Below are 21017 nucleotides of genomic sequence, written 5' to 3'. Positions count from 1 at the left end.
TTCATATTTGTGCATCTTGTCCTCCCAATACTTACCATAAGCACGTTTGTCTTAAAGTCAATGTACATGTGAGATTGAAAGGTGTCAGTGTCCTTAGATTTAAATAAGGATGAATGTATGCTTAGCTCTCTCTTTCATAGGCTTGATAGGCATTTCATGAAAGTGTTTTCCTTGTCTGCGTTATGTGCTCTTAGAAGGTATGTTTCAAAATGATGCACATAGAACAGTTCTGTTGCTGTTTGTGTCTTATTCTCAGAATAAATAGTATTTTTCTTACATTAAAATTCTGTCATTACTTAAACATAGCTTATTTCTAGATGCTTTGTGTATAAAGTGATTAATTTCTCCTTAAGTGTTTGGGACAGCTAAACAGCCTTCAGAATTTAACTGAAACAAGTTATGTTTATCAGGAGGTTGTGTTTTTCATGTATGAGAAATATGGTTGACTTAAAAAATATCACACAGGTTTAAGAGTATCCCTGAGGCATGATTGGAAAATCAACAATTCCACCTTGGAAAGGACTGTAGCTGTTAAAGCATATTGTGTTTCACTGTTTGGAGGAGGATTTATTTGCAAGTAGTATTTGATTTATATTTGTTAAGATAATTTGCTTTCTTCCAGAATGTAGGGACATTCTGCTTCCCGTGATTACAAAAGAGCTGAAGGAATTACTGGAGCAGATGGACGATCAGCAGCTCCAGGTCCAGGAAAAGAAGTACTGTGTTGAATTACTCAATAGCATCCTGGAGGTTCTGAGCTGTCAAGACCCTGTAAGTATTGATGATGATGTAGATGGCCTAAGTCTGTAGTAAGCCTGAGCTGATTAGGTAGTAAAATATTGATGCTGATGGATCTCATTTAAATTTTTTAATACATGTCAGTGGCAAATTGAACTTTTCTCCAGTTTTTCATAAACTTAAGTTAAAGGGCAGTTGAGATATTAAAGGTGAAGTACTAAAATCTATGCTATCTTTTATATTTCTCATTTTTATATTCTTTAATTAGTCAGCTGCTGTAAATCACCTTAGTATTATTAAAAGCAGTGAGGCTGCTTTGATTTTTGCTAGCAGAGACTAAGGCACTTTTAGTTTTGACTGGTAAAGTTGAGTGGGATAAATACTGAAATGAGTGTTGTGACACCAAGCTGAGTATCGGTGGTATTGGTAACACCAAGCTGAGTGGTGCGGTGGACACGCCTGAGGGACAGGATGCCATCCAGAGGGACCTGTACAAGTGTGAGAATTGGGCCCACGTGAACCTCATGAAGTTCAACAAGGCCCAGTGCAGGGTCCTGCACCTTTGTCTGGGCAACCCCTGGTGTCAATACAGGCTGGGGGATGAAGGGACTGAGAGTAGCCCTGCCGAGAAGGACGTGGGGGTACTTGGGGATGAAGAGCTGGACATGAGCTGGCAATGTGCACTTGCAGCCCAGAAAGCCAACCGTGCCCTGGGCTGCATCCCCAGCAGTGTGGGCAGCAGGGCAAGAGCGGGGACTGCGGCCTTTCAGTACTTAAAGGGAGCTTATAAGAAAGATGGGGACAAACTTTTTAGCAGGGCTGGTTGTGATAGGACAAGGGCTAATGGTTTTAAACTAAAAGAGGGCAGATTTAGACTGGATATAATGAACACATTTTCTACAATGAGGGTGGTGAAACCCTGGCACAGGTTGCCCAGAGAGGTGGTAGGTGCCCCATCCCTGGGAGCATTTAAGGCCAGGTTGGACGGGGCTCTGAGCAACCTGATCCAGCTGAAGATGTTAGTGCTCATTGCAGGGGTGTTGGACTTCAAATGTCCCTTCCAACCCAAACTATACTATGATTCTGTGATTTTTGTAAGTATTCAGAATAAGTTTCAAATTTAATTTTTTCTTTTTGTAAAAACCTTTGTAGTTTCTGAAAGAAATCTTTTTCAGACTTACAGATGTTATAGATCGTGGTTTCTGTTTTCAGCTATGTCTGCCTACAACAGATTACTATACTTCAAGTCTGTAGTTTCCTTCTCAGGCTCCTGTTGTTTTGGACCACTGCAGAAATTGTGATCTGGGTGGTTGCTTTTCTTTCACATTTCAATTCACATTTGTTTAAAACAAGTGGCAATTCTTCTGTGGCTTCTTTTAAGGAAAGGTGACTTGTAAACTGGAGATTCTCTTTGAGCTGTTTGGGTGGCAGTTATCTACATACTGTGTTTGCAATAAATACTGATGTGTTTCTAATCTAAGGAGAAAAGTCCCTTGAAGTAGGTTTAAATCCAGTAGTGGTATCAGCAAATGACAGCTACTCTGGAGGCATCATATCTGTGAGTTTAAGGAATGTTTTAGCACAGTTGGGACATCAACAGAAGAGCCAGTTGCTTCTGTTGAGAAAAATACATAACCTGGCATGGTTTCTGGAAATATAATTGCTGATCAGAGACAATGTGGATGTTAGAATATACTAAGGTATATGTCATTAAATAGAAGTCTGTTGTTTTCTTTTAACTACAACAGCAAATGTATGACACTCGTAGTTTTTTCTTTCCTTGACAGAGAATCCGTGGGTCAGGGTCTCATTTTTTTAGCTGTACTAAACACTGGTCCTGCTTTAGTACTAAAAATCTGCTTTTGAGATGACTTTTCTGAAGGAGAAAAAATAGACTAAAGGAAGGGAACACCTTCAATACAGCAGTGTCTAAGGCATCAGACAGTAATTTGTCTTTAAGAGACAGCACAGGTTTCTCTTGAGTGCAGCACAGATGTTTACTTTCCAACTAAAGTGAAAAATCTTCGTTCAAGGATGTACAGTTTTGAGTTGCAGTGGGAAATACCTCGTGTCCCTTACTTGTATAGGCAAATGGAAAAGGTTCACTGTCTGGCCAGATTATTATAATAGTAGTATTTAGGTGGTCTCCAGATTGCTTTTATTCGGTGTGATCTAGATATAGAGAATTGTTTTGGTAATTAACCGAGCTATTTCTTATGGGAGTGCACTTAAACCTTAAGATTAATGTAGCTTTGCATCAAACAATTCATTTCCTGTGTCTCTCAGAGTCTTTCTAAGAGAATGGATGATTTGACCTGCTGGAAGAGAAAACTTCGGGCGTTAGTGGCAGACTCACAATATTAATTTTAAGATTAACTTTGTCCTGAAAACACCAACATCTCATCCATAGTTCTTCTGTTTTTTCCATCTTAATAGAGAAATCTGGTTTTGGGTTAGTACTTAAAACTTTTTGTGAATTTAACTGTGATATTTTTGCATTATATTTGTTTTGTGGAATTTGCCAGGAGTAGAATATACACAAAGGACAGAAAAGAAACAGCAGTAGTTGTTCTGTATTTTGTGAGGTCAAAATTTGTATTGTGAGATGATCTTTGAAGTTGTTACAGAATTTTTGAAGAAATTATTTTCTTTGTCAAAGAAAGCTCTGCTCTGCTGTTTTGCCCTACATCACTTGACAAGTGGCAACATACATATCATCGGGTCCTTGTGTTCAAACACTGTTCTCTTCAGCTGCAGTCTAGCTGCTGGGTTCTGCAGGTGGCAAGTATGTTGTTAAGAGCACTGGTTTATGGTAAGGATTTTCTTTTTTATGAATAGACAGTCATTGTTAGGTATCTGGGTGAGATGCTTATGTTTGATTTTGAAGTTGCATCCACAGCAAACAACTTTTGATTGTAGATGACATTGTTTTGACTGAATCATGTCTAAAATTAGGTTCATAGCTTGAGACTGAGTGCTTTCAGCACCTGTGAAATACAGCTAAAGCTTAGAACTGCAAGTTATTCATGAAGGTCATGGTGAAGTCGGTGACTTTTTGTTTCTGTTTTAATTAAAAACATTTCACTTTTCCCACTTTACAACAACTTCAATGCATGCCATCTGACAACCTTTCATAAGGTGACTTTGTCTTTAATGTGGCATATATTCTATAGTTCAATACATACTGTGTCAGAAAAAATTTTTATTAATACTGTTTACGCAATTAAATGTAATGGTAAACTCTTTCACTTGGAATCTAAAATAAAATCTTGGTTGAGACTACAAGTGGACGTAAGATGTATAATATTATCCTGTTCTGTGCATGAAGTCAGTAATTGGCAGCCAGCTGCATTTTAAGCTGTTGATTATATTAGCAGACAAGTCTGGAAGCATTTTAGAATTGTATAGATGTTTGTAAAGCATTTGCCTAACTTGTGGCAGATCTTAAGACTTTAGCAAAGGAGAATTTCAAAGGAATTTGGTCAGGGAACTTGCATGTTCTTTTAGGGCCGGTTAACAGAAGTTCTTCTGCAGACAATTTTCAGTAAGAACAATGCATGATTATGAACTACACGATTTAAAAAAAATCCTTTTATGAGTGCTCATTTTTTGTGTATGTCAGAGGGGGAACACAAAGTTGTAGAACTGGATGCAGAAAAGAGTGAACATAATGGATCTGGTTGGTATAGAGTTCATTTTGTTTGTGGCAGCCCATATGGTGCCGTGTTTTAGATTTGTGACCAAAACAGTGTTGATAGCACACCAATGAAAATTTTAGTTATTGCTGAGCACTGCTTGCATAGTGTCAAGGCCTCTGTTTCTCACTCTGCCCCATGCCAGGGAGTAGGCTAGAGTTGGGCAAGAGTTTGGGAGGGGACGCAGCTGGGACAGCTGAAATGAATTGACCGAAGAGGTATATCTCCAGTACAGGTTGTGTAATATTACAGTTCTGAAGGAGCCACTCAGTCCATATTTGACACTGTGGAAATAAATAAGCACTCTTATCATATTCTGAAGTGCATAGTTGACTCTGAGACAGAGGAATTACTCTAATTTTTGTCCTAACCCTGTAGAAGTTTAAATAGAATGTGAAAGCTAAATCGAACAGTAACTGCTGTTGCCCTGCACGTATATTTTTGAAGAGAGTGAGATTTTGTTTGGATTGGATTTTCTGTTAACTAATTTGAGTGCACCAATGTGTGCCATCCATCCCATCAATGAATCTGAAGGCATTTGAGTTCTGACAGAGAACTTCCTACTGCTGACCTGCATACTGTGTACGAGCTTTGATTGTTTCATGCCTTCGTTACCTATCAAATCCTTTTCAACAGTGAAGGCAAGCATACAGGTTTGTTTGATGACCATTAAATGAAATAATACAATTCATGCTTTCCAAGGAAGGGTTTATATATGGAACAAGTTGTTAATTTAGCTTCTGAAAAGTCTTATGTTTAACCAAATGGACTGCAGCCAAATGGTGAGTTTTCCAGGTTTCACTAGTCATCCTTGTGTACTGAAATAGAATCTAAGAAAATGCATGTTACAGTGGGTTGCTAGGCTGTCATCTGAAGCTAGAAACAGAATAAAAGCTGAAATCCTGTGTATAGGCAATATGTAAAAATGCTGTTCTCAAGTTAGCAGTGCCAGTATTGAATGCCTAATTGTTTCTCTAGATTATCAAGAAGAAAAGTGGTCTCAGTTTCATAAAGAAACCATTTAAACTCATTTGCTAATATTTCTCTAAAAATCCAAATGCTTACCAGAAAAGCACTTTTTGTGCTTGAGCATATATTACTTGTTTCCAGGAAAGGTATGTTGTATGTTACTTGTGAATTCGGAATAGAGCTCATCTTTAATAACGGAGTCATGGCTAAATGTTAAAACCAGTATGTCATGTTCTGAACTGGTACTATTAATGTTATAGCAGGTACTGAAATGTGGAAGGAAGTAAAGCTAGCTTATAAGAGCCTTCATCTTTGAATTTAAAAAAAGGCAAACTAATGAACAAGTGACTTCCCTGTGCCCGAGGGAAGTGTGCAAAGTGCTGCTACGTAGTTTACAATTTTTGGCTGTTGATTTTTTTTTAATTATAGTGGTAATCAATATTATAAGAACAGCTCTGATTGTCTTGAATTGTAACAGAGGCCAAATCATAGAATATTTCTTGCAGCACTGCAGATAACACTTCCAGCTGAGATGCCAGTTTGTATCTCTCCGTTTGGTATGGTAGCTGCATGGACAGAGTTCTAATCAGAAAGCTATTTAAGTGTTGCAGTTCTTGCAGTGAGACATAGTATCTTTCCTGGCTGAAAAGAAAATACTCTTTGCAAACTGCAGGCTGTGAGTTTTAGTGCTTTTAGAGACTATTGTCAGAAGGTAGCCGTAGTTATAGCAGGTAGCTTTGCATACCTTCAAATGACTATTAAGAAGTATCAACAACAACAAAATATATGTATACCACATTTATTTTGTTTAATGTGGCTTCCCTTTATGATGCTTTTTTTGCCTTGGCTGTGTGTAGCATGTTTTAGTAATGTCTGCATTAGCAATGAACGTGTCACACAGGAGGGGACTAGATTCATGTGGTTCGTTGTGGGGCTTCTGATGAATCTGTTGTACATTGCTTGGCGAGTTGGCACTGAGTGAGGTACAGTCTGATACTGTGGTTCAGACAGCTCCATTGTGCATGCGGCTCAGCTTTCCGAAGGCAGTTTAGAAATGTGCTGGGGTGCCTTATATTGGTGTGTCCCAAACATTGATCAAGAACCTAAAGTCTTCATTTCTAGCACTGTCAAGGAACTTCTAGTTTATCTCTATCTGGAATTCATCTAGTTTGTGTACCACAAAACCACTCAGAAGCAGTACATGGTAAATGGAAGTGAATAAGGGATTTGCCTCAAAATTGTTCTGAACCAAGTTGCTGATGTAGGCATAGCCAGATAACTGTAAGGGGCTTGATTTGTGCTTGAGATAGCTATACATAATTGCTGTACTTAATTTTTGTAGTTATGAGGAGGAAGTTGTAAGAGTAATGCAGATTCTCAATTTGATGTTTGTATTTTCCAATTGATGTAAATAAGAAATGAAACATCCAGGGGCAGGGTATATAACTGTAAAAATGTGGTGTTCTCTAGGTTGCTTCAGCTTTCCTCTACTGCTCTGTTAACTGATAGCTTGATAAAATTACCTGTTTTATAGCTGGTGTCTTGCCATAGGTCCTCTGCTGTCCTACGATGCATTCTTTCAACAGTTGAGAACACTTGTTTGAAACAAAACGTTCAATTTTAACTGGTACCCCAATGCATAAGGGTAACAAATGTTCTACTCTTCAAAGCAAACCTTGAAATTATTTAATAAATGCAACAGTCTGTAATAAGAGATGGCAAACTGCTTTTGGACAAAAGTGCACAACCATAAAATATATTGCTACAGTCAAAGAAGAATGTACAAAAAAGGACCGAAAACCAAACAGAAAAGCTACGTAGACGTCTGCAAATAGAACAACATTTATCAAGAGTGTACTCTGGAGATGTATCAAAAACTTACCCAGAGTGTAGTTCATCTAAAACTAAGTATTTCCTGAAAGTTATGTTTGATGTTACAGTAGCACTAGTGAATATGGGAAGCATTCAAGTCCAAAGAAGAAATAAGATGCCTTTCACAGAAACACAAAATCCTGCTGAAAAAAGCAAGCATCTGTAGCAGGCAAATGGTTTTCACTGCAAGGCTACCAAGCAATTCCATGTCAATATTGCTCTTTCCTCCATTTTTCCCTGTGTAAGCTGTATTTGTTAAGCAGATAATGCCTCAACTCTGATAAAGATGATACTTGAATGGAATATAGTTTTTTTCCGTAGTTTTCACTAGTGTTTCCAGTGGAGTCATAGGATTTGGAAATGTGGTGTGTGTTAGGTCCTGAAGGCAGTGGATAAGAGATAGCTCTTCTGTATGTTTTCTAGTCCAAGAAATTGTGCTATTTCAAGCACCTTGGTGGCATTTTTCTTTCCTATGGTTGGCTCATCTTTTTTGACATCCTTTGTCCCCTCTTCCTCACGCTGTCAACATCTGTCTGCTTGTTTTCATTTTTCTGGCTTCTCGTGAGTTGCCATCCCTCTCTGTACTTCTTCCCTGTTATGCTCTGCCCCTTGTTCTCAGTTTCAAGCAGGGTGCGGTAACTATTATCTGGTGAAACAGTAGTGAAGAATCTATGATCCAGTTAAATGCATCTGTAATGCATTAGTACAGCCTTGGAAAGAGAGATTCTTGAGGTGATGAGTGGTTTGTGTAGCCTCTTAGTCCAATAAATTTTATACTCTTTGACAAAGAATGTTTCAAATGATGTCTTACTTTCTAGCTGTATGATAAAACACCTCAAACCTGAAAAGCTTGTGAAGATACTCTAGTGCTGAAGGCTGCCACTGTTCAACAATCCAGTGGCAAGGCTAGATTTTCCTTTTTCTACTGTGAGGTCAAGTATCAGCAGGACTAAGATATGCCACTCCTGCAGCATGGAGGCCAGAAGATTCTGGTTGTTGCTCTTTGAAGGAAAAGTGTCTTTTTGATTACAGCTTTGCATAAGGCTGAAGAATTTGCTTTGGTCTGTGACAAAAAGCAGTTACGTTTTACTGGAAGAAAATGCGGTCTTATCTCGGAGGCTTTTCAGGTGATTAGAAAAGAGAAAATAGAGACAAGATGAGTATTTGGTTAATTATTAAAGTTGATGTGGGGGGAGATGCACTGCAGGTTTTTATTTTTAATTTCACTGTTGTTTCCAGTGCTTGTATAATATAAAGAGCCAATGCAGTGTACGGTTTTCATGTTATTTGATTGGCATAAACCTTAAAACCTACAGTATGCATATTGGGCGGCAGAGGAGATGGAAGAGACAGCACCTTTGTGAAAGCACTCCAACAAATGTGTCTTCTGTGCAGCAACTGTCAGGTGTAGTCTTTTTGTAAATATGGGACTGTACCTGAGAAATTTAAATTAGAAAAAGAAAGCACAAACCACAAACAAATTATTCTGTGGATACATTGTTCATTTATAGAATATAGTAACTTTTGACATGCTGTGACAGGTGAGAAGATCATTTAAGCATGCATCGTAATCGAAGGACGTGTAGGACTAAATGATAATAGTGAATAAATGGCTAGATATGAGGAAGGTCTCAGTTGCGAGGGATGCTGGCCTGATTCACGTTTATCAAAACAGGAGAAAGAACGGAGACAATGTTAGATTTCTCGGAGATAAAACAGGATCAGAAGCAGTTTCTTCCGAGGTGATGCTGGAGCTGAGCCACCTGAAATATTGTTAAGAAATCACCATGGCTTCTGTGACTGTGTTCCATACTACATGTAACTTCAAAGAGGTGCCTTGTTTGGTGTCAGCTAATTTTTTTTTTTTCATTCCTTGATTGTTGCATGCTAGCTTCCCAAGTTGTCTAGTGATCAGAGTAAGGTCAGTGAAATTGGTAACTATAGGGTTATACCCCTCTGCTAAGTGTTTTAAAATAAATAATCAAATGTCCTCTTGTAGGCAACATGCCAGAGGTCCTTATCATTTGATGCGAGCTGGTGAATATTTGCCACTGGGCTGCAAAGATCACTCGGAACTTGGTGGTGGGTCCCTGGGGTAGTCTCAGTCAGCCGGATTGACCAGTACTTCGGCAGTGGGGCCAGAGAGCAGACCATCTTCAGTTTGTGCCCTCACAGAGCTGCAAAGTGAAATGAAGATAACTTTCTTCTTTAATAATTATGTACTTTGTGACTGCAAGCAAAGACTTTTACTGACCTCCAGACTACCTTGAGGGAGAACTACGATACAATTTGCAGCAATTATTTATTACCAAGTCGTTGCTATTAAGCTATAGGTTACTTAGTTACTGGGAAAACATGAGTTGCTTGAGTGAGGGATGGGAAGTGACTATTTGAAACAAAAACCAGCTGTGGGATAGATATAGCTAAAATTGGACTCTGCCACTTGACAGAAGTATTCCACTGAAATTGCTGGAACCAAGGAGCAGTGTGAGCAATAATTAGTGTCTTTCTTTCAATAGGGTGGTTATGTTATACATCTTGAACTGTCAACATGGAAATAATTGGTTTCTTCTTTCTATTATAAGAGGTGTGGAATTAATACCAAAACTGTTTTTTTCATTTACAGGCATCAACTTATCACCATATTCAAGACATAATGGTGCAGTTATTACGCACAGTGAACAGAACTGTTATTACAATGGGACGAGATGATCCCTTAATTGTGAGTAATATTTTAATGTATTTTTAATGCTTTGAAAGTCATTTTAGTTATCATGAAAAAATGCAAATCTAGTATTTGTGGAGTTCTTGTTTGTGACCTTTTATAGATTAAAAATAAAGGGACTAGAGCTTTCTCTTTTTTCATTCAGCTGTGCCACTGTAGTGTCTTCTGAAGTGTAGTTGAATACTGTGAGATTTGTGCAATCTTTAAAAAAACAAACACTAAATCCAAAGTTAATTGCTGTTTGCAAAGAGAAGAATGTTTATAAACCTGCATAAAGGGCACAATAACACATTGAAAACAATGTTTCTACCAATCTAAAGTGGAAGTGTCTGAGTAGAACTTAAACATATTCCGAATAGCTTACATAAGTAATTGATGAATGCTCTGTTTCTCCCAATTTTTCCACATGCTTTAATTTCTGCTGGCTTAGAGTTGCTGTGGAACAGCTGCCAATCCTCGCTCTGTTTCTGGAGGGGGACAAAATCACAGAATGTTCGGGGTTGGAAAGGACCTCTGTGGGTCATCTAGTCCAACCCCCCTGCCGAAGCAGGGTCACCTATAGCAGGCTGCACAGGACCTTGTCCAGGCAGGTCTTGAATATCTCCAGAGAAGGAGACTCCACAACCTCCCTGGGCAGCCTGTGCCAGGGCTCCGTCACCCTCAGAGTGAAGAAGTTCTTCCTCATGTTCAGCTGGAACTTCCTCTGTTTCAGTTTGTGCCTATTGCCCCTACCACTGAAAAGAGTTTGGTCCCATCGTCCTGGCACCCACCCTTAAGATATTTATAGGCATTTCTAAGGTCCCCTCTCAGCCTTCTCTTCTTCAGGCTCAACAAGCCCAGCTCCCTCAGCCTCTCCTCGTAGGAGAGATGCTACAATCCCTTCCTCATCCTCATAGCCCTCCGCTGGACTCTCTCCAGTAGCTCCTCATCTTTCTTGAACTGGGGAGCCCAGAACTGGACACAGTACTCCAGATGGGGCCTCACTAGGGCAGTGTAGAGGGGAAGGAGAACCTCCCTCGTCCTGCTGGCCACACTCCTCCTAATGCACCCCAGGATCCCATTGGCCTTCCTGACAGCCAGGGCACACTGCTGGCTCATGGTCACCTCGTCATCCACCAGCACTCCCAGGTCCCTCTCCGCAGAGCTGCTCTCCAGCAGGTCCGCCCCAAGCCTGTACTGGTGCATGGGGTTGTTCCTCCCCAGGTGCAGGACCCTGCACTTGCCTTTGTTGAACCTCATCAGGTTCCTCTCTGTCCAACTTTCCAGCCTGTCCAGGTCATGCTGAATGGCAGCACAGCCTGCTAGTGTATCCACCACTCCTCCCAGTTTTACATCATCAGCCAACTTGCTGAGGGTACATTCTAACTCTTCATCCAGGTCATTGATGAAGAAGTTGAACAAGACTGGGCCCAGTACTGACCCCTGAGGGACACCACTAGTTACCGGCCTCCAACTGGACTCAGAGCCGCTGATGACAATCCTCTGAGTTCAGCCATTCAGCCCATTCTCAATCCACCTCACCGACCACTCATCCAGCCCTCACTTCCTGAGCTTCCGTAGGAGGATGTTATAGGAGACAGTGTCGAAAGCCTTGCTGAAGTCTAGGTAGACAACATCCACGGCTCTCCCCTCATCTAGCCAGCCAGTCATGCCACCGTAGAAAGCTGTCAGATTGGTCAAGCATGATTTCCCCTTGGTGAACCCATGTTGACTACTCCTGATAACCTTCTTTTCCTCCACTTGCTTGTTGATGACCTCCAGGATGAGCTGCTCCATCACCTTTCCCAGGATGGAGGTGAGGCTGACCGGCCTGTAGTTCCCTGGAGCCTCCTTCTTGCCCTTTTTGAAGATTGGAGTGACATTGGCTTTTCTCTAGTCCTCGGGCACCTCTCGTGTCCTCCAGGACCTTTCAAAGATGATGGAGAGTGGCTCAGCCATGACATCCGCCAGCTCCCTCAGCACTCGTGGGTGCATTCCATCGGGGCCCATGGATTTGTGAACATCCAGATCGCTTAAGCGATCCCTCATGCAGTCCTACTCGACCAAGGGAAAGTCATCCTCTGTGTAGGCTTCCTTTCTTACCTCCAGGGCCTGGGATTCCTGAGGGCCTGCCTTGGCACTGAAGACTGAAGCAAAGAAGGCATTCAGTAACTCTGCCTTCTCTGCATCCTCCGTCACCAGGACACCCACCTCATTCAGCAGCGGCCCCACATTGTCCCTAGCCTTCTTTTTGCTACTGATGTAGTTGAAGAAGCCCTTCTTGTTGTTTCTGACATCCCTTGCCAGCTTCAATTCCAGGTGGACCTTGGCCTTCCTCGTTGCATCTCTGCATGTTCTGACAACATTCCTGTACTCTTCCCAAGTGGCCTGCCCCTCTTTCCACATTCCATGGACGATGATGCCCTGTGCACACAGGGAAAATATCTGGGGATGCGCTGGCACAGAGCACTCACCTGAGATTTTGGTCGAGATTCCAGGGTTTGAGACTTTTTTTCAAGGAGAGACTCTGCAATTTGTTCAGATTTAACTACATATCTCATGAGTACTTCTCTTTATTTAGACTATTTGTGAGAATGCAAGCTACTTATGTTCAGCAGGAATTATGGAAGTTGCCCTTCAGACTGCGTGCTTAAGAGAAGATGTATATTAATTGTTAGTCTTTAGAGATTTGCTTTATTCTGCAAAGTCATGAGCAGTATTTACTTGATTGTTTTGGCCACAAAAGGTACACTGTGTCTCTTTTAACATGTGCTTTGTCTCCTTGTTCATTTCTGTTGGAAAACCAAAACAGTAGTTTTAGATCATTGCCAGTCAGAGCATCTGTGTCTCTTAATGATTAGTCTCCTAATAATTGAGTTCTTCAGAGCAGATATTTGCCAGTGGTTGCTTCAAACTCCCTGGTGGCAGATCTGCAAGTTTCAGAAATCGTGTCATTAACTTTTTTTTAGAACTCCAGTCTGTTATTCTTCTGCGTGTAACCCTCTGGCGTGTGTGCATGGTCGCAACAGGAAGAGGTTTTGAATGCAGACCCGGTGAACCTTTCAGTTCTCTACACTGTTTGATAAATGTTTGCTGTACTTGCATGTGAGTGTCATGGATAGTGTAATTGGTCTGTTAAGGGGTATTTTTGGCTACCATAAACAGTAAATGAAGAAGCAAAATGAAACAGTAGTAATCCTGCAAAAAAGATCTTTATCATTAGGCTTGGAAAATCCGTTTGGTTTTTTGGGGGTGTTTTTTTCTGTTGGTTTTTTTCTCTCATCTACTGTAACTTGTTCAGCTGTTTTTACCTGAAAAGATCAACTCCAGTGTGAATTTTGAAATGCAGATGTCTGAATGCTAATGATGCTCATAAGCACCTATGCGTATGTATATATTTGGCATTTCAGAGGTTTTTCAAAGCAGAACTCCAGTAAATTGTAAAGAGTTTTCTAGAGCTGAGGTAGGATCTTTCAAGAGAGTGTTCTTTTACATGTGACATGAAGAAATTGTAATGAACAAAATAGTATTTTGCATTCAGAATGAACTGGCAGAAAAAGGTGATTTCGTGCTCCGTGTTCTACCTTTAGTTCACTCAGTTCATTTGCAGGTTTGCTTTGAAAGTTCTTGAGATGGCCAAACTTGTTGAAAGCCTGAATACTTAATTTTCTAAAAATGAAGCAGATAGTCAGGAATTATGACCTTCTGCAGAACGCTTAGGTGAGCTAAAGTTGCTAAAACTATGGTGAACTCTACAAGTACAGGTGGGACATAGGGAATAGCTGCAGTCAGACTTCATAGCTGATCTTATATGGAGATGAGTGACATCTCAAATTGGACTACATCTGTTATTTACTCCCAGGAGAACAGACAGTTACTCAGTTAATTCTTACATCTGTTACTCTGCTTCTGAATATTGCAATACCGGATTTTGTTTATGTGAGTTTTTTTGCTTTGTAGCAGAGATAAGCAGGTTAATTTTCATGTTCAGGTGTCCTTTTCAGAAGCTTCTGGCTTGTTGGCAGAGAAGAAGTTAAAAGGATTTTGGGTTACAGTTACCTTTATCTTTTCTTGCTACAACGCCAGCTAAATCTAAAGGGGAAGGTGCTGCCTTGTGCTCAGCTGGTAACAGCATGCTGTGAGCTTTGTTCATGTAATTACTGGAAAGAGTCGGCTGAGAAGGTGTTGGTGATGGAAAAGTAATGTGGCTCTCTGCAACTACTGAAGAAAAGACTTACTTAAATGCCACTCTTCCCTTCACTGGGAGATTTGGGCAGTTGAAGGCTTTAACAGCTGCTTTGTTATTTTCACTTAAAAATAAAGCCTTGACTTTGTAGTTGCACAAGTTCTGAACTTGTAACAGAGTGACTAGTTTATTGTCTAAAATTGCCTAATCAAGCTCTATCTTGAATACTTTATGAAATTTAGACTTGTAGTTAAAGGACATCATGATGCAGCGAAGTCCTACTGCAGTAATTATAGAAGTAAATCATACAAGCATGTGGAATATGGAAGTACTTAGTTTTGGTATTGGCTTTGTTAGGCAAGCAAAAATATCATAAATCCACCATTAACATTTTAAAGCTTTTCTTTGGTACTCCCAAACTTGATTTAGTTCACAGTATCAGTTTAGCATGATGAAAAGAGAGTAGTTATGCTTCACAGAAAAGTTTTTAGACAATATTTATGTAGGATATTGTACAAAAAAAGACTTTGCAGGAAATAGAACAGTGTGCTCTGTTAACCAAAGCTGCTCTAGATAACATACTTGTGCAAAACCCAAAATTCTTTTGGGAAATAATGCCCAGAGAAACCATTTTGCAGAGCTGCCGTGGCTGGAGAATAAGATATATTCAAATACACACGTGGTCTAGTTAGAAGTTACAGCTTTTTTTATTCAGTATTCAAACTGAAATCCTTTTTCTAACTGGAAAACCTGAAGAATGATTCCATGAAAGACCTATGTATTCATTTCCCATTTGTTTTCCTTTTCCAAAGAACATTTGTTTACTTCCTTTGTAATCTAAATGTTGTTTGTTATTAATTGACTTCTGAAACTGAAGGAAAATATCTCACTTTATTGCAAAAGATAGCATCACATTTGAAGAACCTAGAAACTTACAAAACATACATTAGATAATACATTTCATTAGGAAGATGTTTTATATCTAAGCCAGCATAATTACTAAGTATTGTGGCTTTTTTGAAAGAGCTGTAGTGCACAGAACTGTAAAATGCCCTACATGAACTGCTGTTACATGATTGAGAGAAATCACTATTTTATTCATACTTTCTGAATTTTTATAGAAAGTTAGGCTGACTCCGTAGAACAGCAATTTCAAATACAGTGATTCTGGAGTATGCCACGTTCCCTGCAATGCTTTATAAATAGCATATTGTAGTTGTCATTTTAATATGTCTTTCAGAGAAGCCTCCATTATTTTGTATGCAAATGCTGCCAAGTAGCTGTGGTTTTGGGGTTTTCTGTTCTTGGTGGTTGTTTTTTTAAAATTTTATTTAGGACCATGTTTTTATGTATTTCTAACATTTACTTCCTACTCTGGGAGCTGGTTTTAGGCATTATACCATAATTTTCTAAATCAGTGAAAGTGTTATAGCCAGTACTATTATCTTCTAACAAACTACCAATTTCTGTTACTTTTCCGATCTTGACATCATAAATTGCATAGCGTGCGTCTGGTGATTTTTTTATTTGCCATATGAATTAATAATTAATTACTAAAATATTTGTTAAAAATTAAACAATAAACCAGAAAGCAATGCTTACATATTACATTTTCACATAGTTTAGAGTCTCCAATTATGTGTTATGAAGCTACTAATTTTTAGGTATTTTCTGTGCTAGGATATACAAATTTCTATGTTAAATCTAAACAAAACATTTAGCAACTAAGCAGTCTTACTGATGCATACCAGGACTGACACTTTCCCGCTGTTACCTTTTAATGTATCAAATGCCTTTTGCTCCAATGTTGTCTTTAAAATTTTATGTAGAAGGCCTAATGTGTGTGATGTACTGTGGAGAAGACTCGGTATAATAACTTCCTGCATTTAGTGGGTGGGGTTTTATTGTGGAGCTACGATGCTTATTCTTTTGTAGGAATAATTTACTTCTGGTGTACCTTTATTTTATTTTTAGTTAAATTATTGCATGTTTTTTGTTCATGGTGGTCAGAGCCTCTGGAAGAAGGATGAGGGAGTGCTGTCTGTGTTTCAGATAAACCTTTTGTCTGGATCTTAAATATATTTTTTAAAAATTGGCTGGTTGTTGCTACTACTGCCGACTCAAAAAAAATCTCCTTTTTCGTTCTGAAGTCCTGAAGTAGAAAACTCTAGGAGCAACCTTTCTGAAGGACAGTGCTTTAACAGCATGGCAGTTTCATGTTTTCTTTCAAGGAAAACAGATGTCTTAGAGGGGGTGGATTTGAAAACACTGAACAGAGGGTAAACTGAAAGACAAGTAGTTGTCCTTAAATTGCAGAGTAAGTTGGGAGCTGAGGGTTGGCTGGCCTAGACAGCTGAAGTGTTTCCCTGCAGTTGTGTGTGCATATGTTAAAAAGAGAATTTCATATCTGTATATGGATAATCCATACTTTACTGATTGAGAGAGACTTGAAAAACAACTGACTGAGGAATATAAGAAAAAAAGCCTATTTTTGACTGGGTGATTAAGGATTAAAAACTGTCTACAGTTCTGAATTTCATCAAGATCAGATATTAACATATAAAACCTGTAACCATTTGAATCAGCATATTTTAGCTTTTTAGAAGAACTGGTGTTTGTTCAGGTCATAGGAAAGACTTAGAGCCTTACTTACAAGTGTCTTTGGTTGGACTGTCTTAAACTAAATAGAGTATTTCAGTTCTTGCATAGTTTTACTGACCCCAGGAATTGATTGGTGCTATGTGGTGAACCAAAATACTGTGGTTTGCTTAAATTGAATAATCTGAGTCCTTTGAAAATATGTTGAGGGCATCGTATTCATTATGTATGCCAAACGAGAATCAGACAGCTTAAAATGAGCTTTCTTTGTGCTTATTAATAAAAAGAAAGACAGAAAGATTGCTTTCATGTAATAACAAATTATTGAAAATCTACAGAAAAAAACTTAGTGGTTTTGTGAGCGTAAAGCCTGTTGGTATGGCCTATTATCATAATACTTTTACCACAGAGGATATTAATCTTAAAATGTTATTTTAATATACAAGAAAAATTTACACACTAATAAATCCTTCATTATATCAATCACAGAGACTAATGCAAAATAGGAATGCTGTTGGCATACCAGCATAAGCAGTAAATGTATTTGAATGTAATATCATATGTTCTGATATAATAATTTTATTCTTACCTTTGTTATATCCACAAATCACTACTGAAGGGCTTTTCTGTCTCAGTAAAGCATCCTTTTTGCTAGTAAAAATTCATATAAGGGTCTTCTTCTGAACAGCCACTGAATTAATGAGAATTTTGTGCCTGTCATTTCCGTAATTACTGAACTGAACACGGAAATGTTTTTTAAACCTGTCATTCCTGTAGAATTTTGATAAATTAAGCCATGTCACATAGCATACTCTCTTATAAATGTAGACTAGTTTTATCAAAAACTTAGTTCTTCCAGACAAAATTTTTCTGTGCAACATTTTTAATGTGTTTTTCAAATCTGTAATTAACCCTAAGAATTCAAGGAACTCAGAAGTGTACAAAAAGCGTACAGACATTTTAAACTAACATTGCACAATTAATACAATATGATTTAGAAAAATAGGATCCAGAGGTTAATCTATGGAATACCCTGGCACCATCTGAACTAATTAATCAGAGTCACTTCTAAGAAAAGGTCTGCAGTGCATTCCGCTAAACAGCAAATACATTATTTGGGCTTTACAGTGTGCCCTTTAAATGTGCTTTGGAAAACTTTTTCCCCTCTGTCCCCCATATGAAAAGTGACCATGTTTTCATGAGTAAAATAATAGTATCATCAACCCTAAAATAGGTTACATTGTCATACGCTGTGGTAGCTGGTAACTTGACTATTTTTGAAGGAAAGAAATAACTGCCTTGACATCTGATAAAAATCTTTTCAGCATATATAATTTTTTAATATAATAGAGAGAAGTTCATTAAATATTTATTTTTATGATCAATTTTGTATCACATATCAAATTATCTTAAGGCCAAAACCCCACATCTTGGGATATTTTAATATAGTGATACAGGTCTTAAATGGACAAACTGGGCAAATGGTTTAGGAAGAAAATAGCCAGAGCAGTTATTCCCCTTTATTCAGCAATTGTGTGATGACATCTGAGGCATTGTGCCTAGTTTTAGGCTTCCAGGTAGAAGAAAGACATCAGCTTACTGGAGGGAGACCATGAAGATGACTGTGGGCTGCAGCAAGTAACATGTGAAGAGAAGCAGTGAAAACTGGATTTGTTCAGTCTTTAAGGAGTGAAGCCTTAGGAGAGAGGTCTCGTTATTTGTCTGATTCTGCTTGAAGGTGTATTTGGACAGAGCAAGATGTAATGGTCACAAGTTAGAACATAGCAAAATCAGCTTGGATGTTAGGAAAAAAATTGGAACAGCTTGCCCCAAGGCATTTTGGATTCTTGTCTTTGGAGATACTCAAAACTCAATTTCACCTAAATGGACGTTGCTTGAGTAGGGGGTTAAGACTAGAATTACCGAAATATCCTTTTGTTTTATGATTCTTCTCTTTTCAGAGAAGTCTGTTAAGTGGCTGAAACTTCTAAATGGTTGATTTTTAAATTGAACCAGTAAAAGGACAGACTAAAACTTAACCTGAAATTCTTTTTTTGTTGTGAAATATTTGATGACAGAAAAAAAAAAAAATTCTGTGGGGATGTGATATAATTGTAATTGTCTCCCTTGAGGAGAGATTTGTTTGAGCAATGTGGATTCCCCTGAACTTGTTCTTGATTATGTGGCTTGTTCTAAGATCAGTGAAGTTATTTTCTTTTAGTCCATGTTGGTTACGAATAGGAAATGAAGATTGTGTGACACTCTTAGCTTTGTCTACCATTGTTCTTTAAAATAGATATTTGAACTTCATTATTTTTGGAAAGTAGAAAAAAAAAAGTCTTTATAAAGCATATGAAAGTGTCCTTGGAAAAAACGAGAAAGCTTCCTTTCAAAAGAAACAGTTTCTTCTTGAAAATAGTATCTTCATGCACCCTTATTCAGTGAGATGATGTAAGTAAATTAAATTATTCTAATTTTTCAGGTACTGTAATTAAACATTCTTTAGCTTTGTGATTTCATAATAGCACATTTTCAGGTCTGTGCTCTCAAACCTCTTTCTGTTCTAGTGTCTTTTGAAATGTGAAAGGGATCCGTAAGGAAGTCAAATCCACCAGAAGCATTTTCTTTTCACCTTTTTTGTTTTTCTTCTTAACTCCTTTTTCTCGGGAACTGGATGATCAGATGGTAGTTTCTGAGGTGAAGCTGAAGCTGGATTTTGCTCTGCATGATCCAGTGTTTCCAAAATCTGATGAAATCTTCCCTCTTGTTGTCTGAAGTCATATTCTACACTATGGGGAAAATGAAGAGGTTTAAGCTAATAAGTGAGAAATTGCGTCTTTAGAAAACATGTGGAAAGGGTGCTTACCTCAGAATAATTTGACTTTTTTCAATACTAGAACCTGATTAAAACACAAGGGTCTGTGCGTTGCTGATTTGAAAATGAGTTTATCTCTTAATCTTTTCCAAGGGAAACCTTTCTCTATATGAGTTAAGAACCTCTAGCATTGTGCCTGAAACCATGGGCAAAAATTAAGGGAGAAAAAATGAAAATGTACTGGGATGACTTTTCAATTCATTTTATTTAATGGTCAGATTTTGATACTGTAATCTGACTCAGTCATATGCTAGGCAGGAATTTAAAACTCACACGTGCTCAACTTTGTTAATTGTGAATGTGTCCCACTAGGAGACCTGCTAGGACTAAAAATATATGAAATTAAGCAAATATGTAAGTCTTTCTTTGAAATAAATGGTATTAGCTAACAGGAAATTAGAGAATAACTTATTTTCTCTGTTGAAACCCATAATTATTATTGATGTCAAATGAGAGCCAAGATGTTAATTGGGTAAGAGCAGATACATGCACAGAAATAAACATAAGGTTCAAAAGAATTGATGTGGACAGTGATTAAGCAGTCTGATGCAACCAGTACAGTTAAATAAAAACAAAGAAAAGAAAAAAAAAAAAGCAACCACAAATTAGACAGATGCAGTGCTGTATGGTTTTTCTTTATTTTTATCATCTTTTCTGGGCAGGAGGGTGGGAGTTGTCAGCTGTGTCTGCTTTGGAGGTTTTAGCAGGAGGAGGGGAGAGTAGAAAGGAGCTGGTTGTATTTTCCATAATGCAAGCTCTTTGGGAGGAAAAAGGCATCATTAGAAGGATGCTGGGATGTCACATTAAGGGCCTGAACCTGATTTGGGCAATGGGTAGAAGTAATCTGAAAAACTAGTAAATATACATACCTTTAAACTCTATTAATTGTGAGTATTTGTATGTATATAGAAATCCATGAATATTGTTGAATGATATGTTAAAATTACCTAGAGGCTTGTTACCCCTATATGTTTTCAGATTTTTAATTAAATAAAATAACTCAGCTGGCAAAGAGAAATCAAGAGGGTTATTTTAATATAGAAGAACTGAAGAGGGATCTCTGGACAAGAAGCAATACATAATACATAAAAAAGAAGTAGAATGAAGTGATATAAATGACATATTTGATCAAAGTCTCTTAAATTTTATAGGCTTATTGCTACAACTGCAACTTAATACTTTTCACTAGTCACAGATCACGAGCTCTGGAGTGTGAAATGTTCGGTTTATAGCATACATAAGAATAGCATCTGCTCAGGTTCCTTTTTTTCTTCCCTTCCTCAAAGTTTATAATTTAATGTTGGAGAGATCATCTCTAGAGGCAAGAGGTCAATTCAGTCTTCATTTAATACTGACCCTTATAGGCTAACTGTTTGGTTT

General features: G+C 38.3%; 2 protein-coding genes across 2 annotated transcripts in view; one reads left to right on the top strand and one right to left on the bottom strand.

Moving 5' to 3' along the window:
• Positions 1 to 21017, top strand: part of DOCK2 (dedicator of cytokinesis 2) — a 203232-nt gene that overhangs the window by 66631 nt on the left and 115584 nt on the right. The window contains exons 26-27 of the mRNA XM_075442046.1: positions 623 to 771; positions 9901 to 9996. Coding sequence (XP_075298161.1) covers positions 623 to 771; positions 9901 to 9996 — 245 coding nt within the window. The remainder of the gene's footprint in view (positions 1 to 622; positions 772 to 9900; positions 9997 to 21017) is intronic.
• Positions 15222 to 21017, bottom strand: part of INSYN2B (inhibitory synaptic factor family member 2B) — a 44078-nt gene continuing 38282 nt past the window's right edge. Inside the window, exon 4 of the mRNA XM_075442232.1 lies at positions 15222 to 19551. Coding sequence (XP_075298347.1) covers positions 19365 to 19551 — 187 coding nt within the window. The 3' untranslated portion in view covers positions 15222 to 19364. The remainder of the gene's footprint in view (positions 19552 to 21017) is intronic.

The sequence above is a fragment of the Opisthocomus hoazin genome, chromosome 23 (assembly GCF_030867145.1).
Source record: "Opisthocomus hoazin isolate bOpiHoa1 chromosome 23, bOpiHoa1.hap1, whole genome shotgun sequence".
NCBI classification, from domain to species: Eukaryota; Metazoa; Chordata; class Aves; order Opisthocomiformes; family Opisthocomidae; genus Opisthocomus; species Opisthocomus hoazin.
This window is presented reverse-complemented; position numbering and strand designations above follow the sequence as displayed.